At 38.7% G+C, this 12,156-nt stretch overlaps 1 protein-coding gene across 6 annotated transcripts in view; it reads left to right on the top strand.

The window, feature by feature from the left end:
- Window positions 1–12,156, top strand: part of DLC1 (DLC1 Rho GTPase activating protein) — a 212,295-nt gene that overhangs the window by 176,932 nt on the left and 23,207 nt on the right. For all 6 annotated transcript variants that reach the window (XM_014261642.2, XM_005517699.3, XM_088056210.1 and 3 more), the window contains one exon: window positions 10,150–10,221. In XM_014261642.2, coding sequence (XP_014117117.2) covers window positions 10,150–10,221 — 72 coding nt within the window. The remainder of the gene's footprint in view (window positions 1–10,149; window positions 10,222–12,156) is intronic.

Raw genomic sequence — 12,156 nt, 5'->3', positions numbered from 1 at the left:
GAAGGAAATGAGGCTATGCAAAAGGACCCTGACACATTTCAGACAATGCCAGACCCACCCTAGCATTCATACAGTATAGCCAGAAGACTTGGGGAAATAAAAATAACTTCAGATGTTTCCCCTTCCTTCTTGTGCATGTTATAGAAATACAGCAATCAAATGATATGCTGGTCACAAAAAAATTTGCTGGTTTGATCTCCACTAAATAAAGATATGGTGCCCTGTATAATTTATATATATTCTTATATACATATATATATATTCTACATATATAGAGTTCTACTTACTGTTTGAATCTCAGTGTTTCAAGGTGAATTAATTACCAAATTCTTTATTCTTTACAGTAATGTAATGAGTGTAGCTATGCAGTAATTTTGGTAATTTCAGCAATTCCAGGCATATTTCTTGCTTGTACCTAAGCAGCTGGTAATTCTGCATGGTGCAGGGTATCAGGATTGTCTTGCATATTTTTCGATTACTAAAGTTTTTCGCCAAGATTTTTTTTTCTTTTCTTTTTTATTTTCTCATCTACTTTCCCTCCTTCTCCTGTTCTAAGGAAAAAGCAAATTCTATCATCTATGCGAAGCAATTTTAATGAAAGGGGCATAGGACTGGGCTGTGTTTGGAACTTTCTGGTTCTTTTTACTGGATGCTTACCCTGTCATTCTTGCTGACAGTGGTACCCTATCCCACTCAGCATATCTTTGAAATCAGTAGATCTGCTAGTACAGTATACCATTGGCAAAAGTGGCAGAACCACAGGCTTAGCCAGCTAGCTGTAATTCCCTGAGTTTCATTATCTGAAAGTTACAGGTAGCACTGAAGACCATTCTAAACTACTTTGGTGCCTTTAGAAGAGCATGAGAAGCATTTTTATTTCTTAGGATGAATATTCTTACAAATTTTGTCTAGTATTTGTTTCCCTTGGGAAGGACTGTGGTAGGTGAGACAGGATCAGGAAAAGATTTTATCTGGTCTCTCTCCTAATACAGACACAATAGGATGGCTCACTGATTTCTTGTGGGGCATTTTTTTAAAGTCTAAAAGGGTGCAGTTCCATAGATTTGGGTTTAAATGTATTTATTTTACAATTGTCTAAATCTTTCTATTCAAATGCAGTAGTCTGTACTAAGAATGATTCCTGAGGAGATGCATGAAACTCATTTGCTGAAGCCAGTGGTAGACAGAGTTTGATCTTCCCAGATCTGCTCTTGTAATTTACTGCAGTTTCAGGATTAACAAAAATATATCCCCCCCTGCTGCCAATCATATTTTTGCATTTTGTGCATGTTTTCTCTGTGACTCTGTGGACCACAGAACTGGATGCTCTGCTGTCCACCCTTCCCTCTGTTCTCCATGAGTTCTAAGAACAGATTTCCTGCACATAAGAAACAAGAAACTTTCCAGTGGAAAGCTTCATGATCTGATTTAAATTTCCTTCTTCTTATTCATACAAAATGTGAGCATTAGACCTTGTACTGAGAGAAGCATTTTCAAATGTGCAGTATCACAGACAATAATACTGTAACTAATATCTGAAAACAATATGTTCATAGTAATGTTTGCTTTGGAAAAATCCATGTTTGCATCTTTAATTCTGCATCAGGGAAGAAAGCTTTATGCTGGGCTTTTCACTGTCACTGGTATTTTGTATCTGGTGTTGTATCATCCACACAGGATGTAGTTTGGGACTGGATCATCAATGAGGTTGGCTGAAAGTGGTTATCATGTAGAAGTAGTCATTCTTCCATACAGATCTTCTTACATGCATGGATAGTATTGAGGTTGAGGTGCAACAAGCTCAAAGAAGTAGCTGTCCAGAAAATCTCTTTTCTTTTATATGAACTGTTAAGCCAGTTCAGATGAGTTCTTCCAGCACTGTTATTTGCTAGATCTGAATATGTAGCCCACGTTTTGTGCCTTTTTTATCTGTCGTGCTGGGCACACTCACTTTTGCCTCCCTCTGGAGCTGGATGAGCCTTTGAGCTGAGCTTTGCACACTGTGTGCAAGCATGGACACCACGAGCTTGCAGACGGGGACAATTGGAGGATATTGATGCAGGGCTTGGGAGTAGCAACAGTTAATGTTTGCCCTTCATTATGTTCTCAAAGGTCATGCTGACCAAGTAATTTCTGAGAGAAGAGAAGGTTAAAGTCATCTTCTATTTCCCACTCTTTGGAGGAGGATTTGTTTCTCGCTCTGGAATCTGTCAACATGACCTCCATCAGAGGATTTGACGAACTGCTTTCTCTGCCCCAAATAATCCTCCTCCAAGACCACCCTGTGTTAAGCAGGCCAGATAAATAACCCACGTGCCTAATTATTTCTTGAGGGTTTTTTAAGTCACTTGACATCTTGTTCCTCTTCATCTGTGAACCTTCTTAAAAACAAGATGGAAGAAGACCATCTTTAACCTATCAAAAGAGTTGTTATTTGGCAGGAAAACTACCCCATCAAGCTATAGTTTTCCAATTAAACAAAGTTTTATTATCTTCAGATTGCATTGGCTTTTAAATTTCTTTCCTAATTCTCCTGTATATGCTCAAAATGAAAAAAAAAAAACCAAAAACCCAAAACATCAACAAAACAAAACAAAAATCTATTTAGGAATAAATTATTAACCTGCAGTGTAAACCAGGAGTTGTGATGATTCTTTTGTGTCCTAGAACATGCTTTCCCAAAGCCTTCAACGAGTTAGGAAGTAATGCAGCTAACGTTGGGCAGCTAGGAACATATTTAATGGTGTGAAAATAAGCAGTAGTTGCAATCTATTACAGTGTGTAGGAAAAGGGCTTGACAGACACATGTGGAATATCCTTTATTTCAGTAGCCCTTTATTAGGTCTCAAAATTATGTTGATTTGTTGCATTTCAGAGCTAATCACTTGTGCTTGGTCCTCTTGACAGAGGGAGGGACCTCTTGCCAGCCTGGGCATGCTCTAGAGGTGGTGATTGTGCCTCTCTGACCTCCTGCCATCAGGCACTGTCCTTCCTTGTTTCTCCCCATGCTAAAAATAGTGAAACTGACCCTATTTATTCCTGAAAAAGTTTTGTTGGGTTTTAGAGACCCACAGATCCACCACTGGGAAAGTCCTAGTTAAGTCCTCTGAAATTTATGGAGGCTCCCATTGGTTTTAACAAGTGTTGGCTCAGTCTCTAAACATTTGAAATATTTTCAACAAATGTTGTTTCTCTTTTTATGTTTTGAGCTGAAAAAGTTCTGAAGTGATTTTGGTATGCTGAAGACTTAGGAAAAGGAGGTTCAAGTTAAATAATCAGATTTTGCACAAAAGCATTTTGCACAAAAGCAGTATTGTGTTTGCTGTGCTAGCAAAAGTATTAGTGAGCAATTAAAAGTACTGTATTCTGTAATTTGGTATGGTTGGGAAGGAGGGAAAGTACATACAGCCAATGTACACCTCTGTAGATACTTTGGAAACCAGTCACATTCTTTTTTTTATTATTATTTTATTTTTTATTTTTATTTAGCTTTCATCAATAAGGAAATAAACAAACTTAAATCCTATCAGTGGAAGTAAGCCATTTGCTTTTTTCAAAAGTTCTGCTGACCAAAAAAAAAAAAAAAGGGTGTTCAAGCTTCCTGCTTTTTTTTTTTCAGAGAAAACATCAATATATGATCTTAAACATCTGTTTCCTTACTTCTTCATCTGTTCCCACACAAATTCCAAACATACTCTGTTTCTTCTCCCAGTGTCCTGTGGTTTATACATAACATCAACTGCATAGTTACTGTCTTGCTTCAAGGCTCTGTAACTTGAAAAAGCCAGTCAGTCCCATGTTTAACCCAAAGCCAGCAGGAGACAGCACAAAGAAAGTATTTTTTTAGTCATCATCATATAGTCGTGGAATATCTGAGTAGCATTCATCACCGTTTCTAGGGGCTTTATGACTAGAAAGCAGTATATGTTTTTGGTGTCATATATGGTTTCCCTCAAGAATTTTTGAGTTCTCCTCTCCCCATCCCTCTGAAAGTTTTTAATAAGGTATTTTCTTAAAATTGCACATGCATCCATACTGGCTTAAATTGATTGCTGAGGCAGGCAGCAGTAAGTGGGGGTCACAACATGTATCATTTGACTGTAGAAGGTAAATTGAAGCACAGTGAAATACAGGAGCACATCAAAAAGGCAGCTGCAATTGCAAAATGTAACTTGCACTTAGAAGGTGAAAGAAGTTATTCTCTTGAGAAGGTTGCTAGCTTTCACTTCAAAACCTGCAAGCTCATTATCAGTTCAAGAGCTGTGCTTTATATTCTCTTGATCTCACTGGTTCTAGAAATGCATCCTTCATGGACTGAATGTGTCAGACTGTCAATCTAGAACAATTGTATAAGATTAGATTGTTCTCTTAGAAGTGGAAGAAATTCCAAATGTGTTAGAAATTTGGCAAGAGCTTTTAATGGGATTTGCAGAATGCTGTAGTTTTTAGTAGTTGAACACTTACTGACAAAATAAGTCAAGCTTGTGTTTGAGAGCATTATCCTTATAAAATGCTGTTCTTAACTAATTATATTTTTGCTTTCTTTAGTTCTCGCTATGTCCTGCGTTCTTGAAAGGTGCAGAGCACTAAGTTAATGATACTGCCCAAGGAATATTTAACGATATAAGTTTGAGAAAAAACAGACTTACAAGAAGGAATTTAATTATTTTCAAGCAACAGTCGCATATCTTCAAAGCAAAAACCATCTGAGGCCATGGACACATAACAGGCTTACTCTTAGGAAGTCAGTCATACTGTCCCAACTTTAAAGGGCTGCAGGCATATGACATTACACAGAACTGATTTATCATTTTCAGTGCCTGGACGGCTCATTTGTGGACAGCTGCCACAGTGCGGTTATTTCCCCGGTTTGTCTCAGATTTCACATCTGTGTTCATGTATCTATAGACTGAGTGGTTGGATAGTGTGATCAGGTCTAGTGTTGGGACCACAATTCACGTGTCAGGGAAGCAATTCAAGCACTAGGAAAAATGATTGCTTGTACTTGGGCAGTGGAATTCTATCCAAAGAAGAATATTTCTCACGTATACCACAGCTGGTCTTAAAAAATATGATCCTGAATGATCTCAAGTTTCTTAATAGCTCAGGACGGTGTTTTTGAGTTGAACAAAAATGTTGCAGAGCACCAGAAGATTCAGAGGGACATGTCATGTAGGGAGAGGTAATTTCTGATACAGACAGAAAAAGGGGCTGCCAGTCATTTGCAGCAATTAAACTGGACCTTCAGTCCAGGATGGGGAAGAATCCTTTGAGCTCTGTGTGCTCCATGTGCTTCTCTGTGCCTTAGCAAACATGCAGAGTTTATGGAGTTTCAGGCATTAAAGTGACAGTGTTCGTCTCCAGCTTTCATGAAAATTTGGACTCATTCTCTGCACTGTATGGGAGAGCCTTTCCCTCAGGCTAATTCGGGAAGATGATTTTGTGTTCAATTTCTACAAGTCTTTTTTTTCTCTTCTGAAAGAAAATTCAAATGGTGAATTTCAACTGGAATAATTTACTTAAAAATTAAGAACAAGGTGCAGTCATGCAGCTCAGAGAAACCAGTAGTTATGTATGACATTGAAGTGAACCTTTAGAAGTGATGCCCATTTTTTTCTGAAATTTGATTTTTAGAGTGCTGATTTTACCAGTCTCACTACAGATTTTTATGAGCTGCTCTCTTAACAGAGCCAAAAGGTGAGATGAGTAGAACTGATGTGTGGAGGTGCTAATATGATTGTGAAGGTGTCTGAATTGAGGCAAGAGGAAACCATCTGCTTGGAAAAACTTCGTAAGATGTTTAGCACTTAGGTGAAAATTGAGTCAGTGCATGACTGTACAAAGATACATCTGCTTTGCACCTTGTCCTGAAGACCCTGAAAGAGATAGTGTTTAAATTGCATGTTATTTCATGGAAGCAAAAAAGAAGGAAAGTAAATGTTGTTGCTGTCTTAACTGGACTGCTAGGATTATTTTTTTCTGAAAGAATATTATTGCAGCATCACTGTGTGGTTCTTTTCTATGGGAGAGAAGGTATCATTAAACAAAAGACTATAGATACCTTACAGTTCTCCCTTCTGCAACTGCAGTTTCAAACAAGGTGTTAATTGAGATATTTTTACTTTAAAGGTCTAAACTTGCAAATTTACAAGGCCAGGAACCAAGATTAACCAAAGTTTAACAAAAAAGGAAATTAGACTTTTCCATTTTAATTTACTGTTCTGGGGAAGAATTGAGTTCTCCTAATCCCTCTGGAAGTGAGTAAATAAGGACTAATGGTTACCAACCATACACAAAAGGAACTCCTACCCTTGATTTGAGCATGGGGGACTGCTTTGTAAAACAGACTAACAAATAAAGCTGTTTCCAATAAAAATTTCCAGTTTCCTCTTTAACACATTAGCCTGTTGTTTGCTTACACGACACCAAGAATAAAGACTTCATTGTACTTCTTTTTGGGGATTTTAGGGATTTGGGTGGAGGTTTTTAAATTTGTTTTGTTTTACTTTCTAAGAGGTTTTTGGGATTTTTGAGTTTTGGTGGTTTTTTTTTTTTTTTAATCAGGACATTTAGAAATAATAGCACAATTTCTTTCTTGCCAGTGGTTTTTCGTACAAGAACCTCCTGCTGCTGTGGGAGGGCACAGGATGCATGTCTGAAAAGCTGCACATACATTTCTTGCTTGGAATGTATACTGAATGGTAGTTTATTGTAAAGGTTTTAACTGGCGAGGATGTTTGATTCAGAAAGGAAGTGGCACTGCAGGGATGGAGTGGGAAGGAGGGAGTGAGACCAGTCCTTTGCCTGCAGCAGCTTATCAGTTCAGCTGCCAGGTCTTCATCAGAAACTGCTTTGCAAATTGTGGCTGAAGTAGGACTTTCCTAAAATAGGTTGGAAAGCAGTGTAGAGTTCCTCTGCAAGTTTCCTCTCCTCCCTGTGGCTATCAGCTGGCCCAAACCAAGCAAATGCTTTGCTTGACAGTGTGTTCATAGCTCAGATAATTACCTGTAACCTATGTCCCCTGGGATACCGAACAAAGGCTGTTGAATACTCTGTCCCTTCTAAATGTTTTTAGAAGTAGTTGGAAAATCTGATTCTGGAAGGCCTGTTCTTCTTTCTTTTGTCTCTTATTATCTTGATTGCCCTTGATCAGGATGACAAGGACTTGTGCATAAATATTCTCATGTCCACTCGGATATGAAACTGACAGCTGGCAAACCAAGAGTCCCAGGGCTAATGCTGCTGAGCTGGAAGCTGGAATTTGGAAATTGTGGGAATGAGCTTCTTCTTCTAGAGTAGTTTAAATGATTTGTCCAGAACCTCAGGTGTAACCAATGTATATTATTCTCAAACACAGATTCCAGTTAAGCTGTGGTAATAAACCTTTTACCTAGACAAGCTCTCAGCTGTTTAAATTTCTAACTCTTATTGTGGGGAAGCTTGTTCAGTGTACTTGGCTTTCTGTGCACTTATTCAGTGCACCTTGGGCTGGATTCTCCCTCTATTTTGATCTGCCTGAATTTCACACACATATACAGTTTTGTTCATACTCTGGCTCATCAGTAGCCAACAAGGCTGAGATAGGGACGCTGGGTTAAAAAATTGCCCTTCCCTTTGATCACACCACATAGGAGTACAGTCTAGGAAGAATCCTGAGTTTGGCCAGCTGGAGTTGAACAAGTCCCTCTCTTACCCATTCTCTGTGTGGGTGGAGATGACATGGAGAGAGCCCTGCCCTCAGGGCACTCCCTGGCCCCTTGTTCAAGACAGTAGTCCAAACCCTTCACCCTTTCAAGGGCTGGCAGAAGACTTGCATCCCTTTGCCCTTCCAGGGCTTGCAACAGGGCTTGCAGCTTGGCCTATGAAAACGGGGCAAATTCAGCTTTCAAACACTTAGCACTGTCTTGTACCCAATCCTAGGCATTTACGTAGCCTAATTGACAGACAGGTGCACTTGTGTTTTGTTTCTGCAATTCTCGTGGACAGATAGGAAAAATTCAGGTGTTTCGTTGCCTAAACTTCTTGGGGGATTCACAAAGGTATTTTGAAAGCAAATATGCTTTGAAAATCCCAAAGGCACATGGGTGCCCATAAAATGTAACTTCCACATAACTGGCATATACATTTGCAGAAAACATACACAAAGCCTCTGTGGTGAAAAGAGTCCAGTGAATGCATGGTCATCATTTTCTAGCTCTAGAAATAATTTACAGGTCATACATCTGGGGTGCTGAGTAAAGGATCTGTGAACAAATATTTAAACACATTGAAGAGTGCCTGTAGTAGTAAGGAATCTGACGCTTTTTCAATTGCACTGCAAGCATCTCCCTGCATTTTTTGGCAAATGCTTGTTATCTAGGATCAGGGTTTTTCCCTGGTTTTAAATCAAGTAAAATTCTCATTCAGTCCAGACACTCTTGAAGAATTGAGCTATAAGATACTGCATTTTATTTTAAGTACTCTTAAAAATTAGTTGCAAATTTTTTTTTGCTTTGCTGCTTTAATTGCTTCTAAAGTATTAATCTATGGTCTTGTTTGTTCTTGCTTTAGCCGTACAAGTTTCAAATATATTTTAGAATTTTTTTTTCTTCTTTATTAAATTTCCCGCATATTTCCTTAGCATACTGAAATTTAAATACTACTTGAAGCAAAACTTTGAAGTCATTTGCAACTGGAATTGAAGAATGCCTTTTCTTAATCAGTAGCTAAGTCAATATGTCTGTACGTGCTTGTTCTCATGTGGTCCCATAACCCAAAGGTGAAGCAAACAGAAGTTGCACAAATGCCTGCTTGTCCTGACTTCAACAGGAGTGGATTTTTAGATGTTTATTTATCTGGAATGTTGTGTTTTGGCTCACCTTAACCCCTTGGTTTGGATATGTGTCTTAGTAAAGTAGTTTGGCAGAGCACAAATATTTTAACACTATTGTAGCAATTTGGAAAATGAGACGGGGTTGGAGACGCCAAAATGTGCCTGCCATTTCATCCAATTTTGTGTACCTATGTCGCGCTGGGAATATTTCATAGCATGACAAAATCTTGTGATATTTTGCTTACACTATGTTTGGGTTTTCAATGCCCTGTATGCAGTAACCTGTATCTGGAGCAATTCTGAGCTGGCCCCTTTGTACATGGTTTCTGCAGCAGGTAGCCAGAGTATCCTCTCCAAGTAGGTGGCAAAACTGTGTACTGAGTTGTGCATAATGAAACTTTTGTTTCCTGGTCTGTCAGGAACAGTGAATATTATCAAAGCCAGACAAACTTTAATAGTTTCTGATTTCTCATTGTTTGATCAGTTCTAAGCAGGGGGCTAAATTCCCAGTAGCACTTTATTGAATTTTTTGAAGAACATAATTAGCCCAATCCATTTCTTTAACACTTGAAGAATACCCTAAGTACCTTTTATATTTTCCTAGTTTGAGCCAATAGGATAACATATTCTTTATCCCTACTTGTATTAAGTAACAAATGAATTTATATGTGATTTATTCACAGTCTAGTATTCCTTTCTTTCAGTGTAACATATATGTGTGTGAATAATTTTCTTCTGTGGCATGCTGTTTTGGGCAGTGTGAGGGAAACCTTCCTGTAATACACCAAGTATACAAATACCTTGTAGACTTCCAGTGAAACTAGGTTCTTGTTGGGTAGTAAATATATGCTTGAGTGAGCTGCAGTACAGTGTGTCAGTTGTTCTTGGGCTTGAGTCTGTCAGTACTGTCTACAAGTCGCACAGTAATGCGAGCTCTGCAAGGAATTTCTGTTGAGACAAAGTAGTAGTGCCAAGAGGACCATAAGATTTGCTGAACAAACCCTGCTCATGTTGATTGCACATTGTTTTTTCTAGTGTTAACAGATACTGTACAGGATAATCCATAACTGCTGCAGTTTTCATTTGTGCCTGTTTCTCTTACTATTAAAATGATGAGCTGTTGATAAATAGCAGTTGAGCATGAGTGACTTTCCAGAATCTAAGATACGTCCGATAGTGAGAAGAAAAGAAAATTGGGATAAGCAAACGTGTCTCAGTTCAAAGTTTCTGGAAACCTTTGTGCTTATTTTGCAGTGGGGATAGTAGAAGTGGTGGAGAGGAAGTTTTTTCTCTGCTTTTCACTAATCAGAGGCTGGTTTGTTTCTGTCCTCTTTCAGAAATCGAGGCCAAGGAAGCTTGTGACTGGCTGAGGGCTGCTGGGTTCCCGCAGTATGCCCAGCTTTATGAAGGTAGGCACCTGAACTCAATCTTCCCCCAGCAACTTTTGGACAAGGAGATGTAATATTCACCAATAAATGAGATTCAGGGGCACCACTGATGTTCCAGTACATAAGATGACTTTTAGGGACTGGGCTGCTCTCTGCTATGCACCACACACATAGATGTACCAAACCCAATGTGACTCTGAAGCACACAGGAGTTTTGAATTTGTTTCAGGTTTATATTTTAGTCTGAATTTTCCAAACATCATCACAGAACAAATGTAAATGTTATTCCTGTGGTACTAACAGTACTACTGTGGTACCACTTCTCCTGTGGTGTTAAAACAGAAAGGAACATAGTCAGCCACTGCTGCAAGCCCAGTCTTGGAGAAATGCAAAAGCTGTGTATAGCTCCAGTGGCCAACTCTCCTCATGGAACAGTAGTAGGAAATTCTGCATATGCATGGGTACAGATGTATGCCTAATGATTCCCAAACCCTGTGTGTTTTTTCAGAATGAATTGGGTTGGAGTTAGACACAGGCTTACTATGAAGGGAAAAAGAACATACAAGCTGTTGTTGTGCAGATGCTCCTCAGAGGAGTAGCTGCCTCCTGCAGTCACTTGTCCTTCTCTGGGATTAATTCATTTTGTGTGTCTGCTTTTACAAGGTTTTGCTCAATTAGAGCTGTTATCTTCAATGCCTCTCCAACCTACTAGAAACCTGCAGGTTTGGCATATACTCTGATGCAGAGTATCATATAGAAGTTTGTTTTAAAGTGGGACATCCTTTTTGTATATGTATATTATTGTTCAGAATTTGCCCCCACACCACTTAAAATTACTTTCATTGTAGTGAAATTATTATGCACTCTTAACTGCCTCTTAATTTTTATGAAGCAAACTCCAGCTGCTGCTTGTAAGAGCGAGCATAGAAAGTTCATTATATACAGTGAATAACTGCTAAAAATTACAGCAAATGCTGAGCTGACCTTCTTGAAAAATGATCTTGTTTAGCTTTGATTTGCAGCTGCATTGGCAATATGAGATGATAATAGCACTTTCAAAAGCTGCACTTGGCAAAACTTTTCTTTGCCTTTTCAGAAATTAAATTTCCTTTTATTTTTAATTTTTTTCTTTCCTTTTTTTTTTTTTTCTGTGCTAATGTAGATGCCAAGTTTTTCTTGGGATCTGGAACTGTACTTCCAGTCTTTGTTATAACTGAGACAAAACTTGCAGCTGAATATGCAGGTTTGTGGGTGTCTTTATAATGCTGAGTCGTAAATCCCCTAATAAATTACTTGCATTCAGAAGACATGTCCTACCTGTGTTACAATTGCCCTACCTAGAGATTCTAAACTTACATGAAGTTTCTATTGTAACAGCATGTCCTGTCTACATCAAAAGGACCACAGAGGTGAGAGAGGCAGTGAGAGCAAGGCCAGCCACACTACTGAAAGGACAGCTGTCCTTACTGAAAAACAATGTACCATTGTCCTTTGCAAGCCCCCCTGGCAGCAGCAACAACAAAGCCAGCAGTAGCATAGATTAAGCATTTAAAAAATGGTCTTATGCAGGCTATACATTTCTTTCAAGTCACCTCTCTCACTTAAGTTCTCACACGTTCTCTTGATGACATCCTAAGATACGACTTTCCCAGTGGAAAAACTTACATCAACACTGCTGAAAAACTGTGTTGAATGTGCTCACCCTCTTTACCTGCACTTTTTACTTAAAATAATGAAGTGGAAACCTGTGAATCCATTGGGTATAGTACAAGACGTACTTCTGAGAAGTCACCTATATGGAGTGTTCCCATGCAGTGCACATTTAATGTGGAAGATTAATCAGTGAACCTTTGCCAGTTGCTTTGCTAAAACCACAGTTTTCTGTAGAAAATACAGAATTCTTAACATTTCACAGAATGTTTCATAATTTGTATTCCTGAGGCAATTGTAGAAGTG

This window comes from Pseudopodoces humilis, chromosome 6 (assembly GCF_049639895.1).
Source record: "Pseudopodoces humilis isolate 2021_Gansu_Grassland_sample_001 chromosome 6, ASM4963989v1, whole genome shotgun sequence".
NCBI lineage: Eukaryota > Metazoa > Chordata > Aves > Passeriformes > Paridae > Pseudopodoces > Pseudopodoces humilis.
This window is presented reverse-complemented; position numbering and strand designations above follow the sequence as displayed.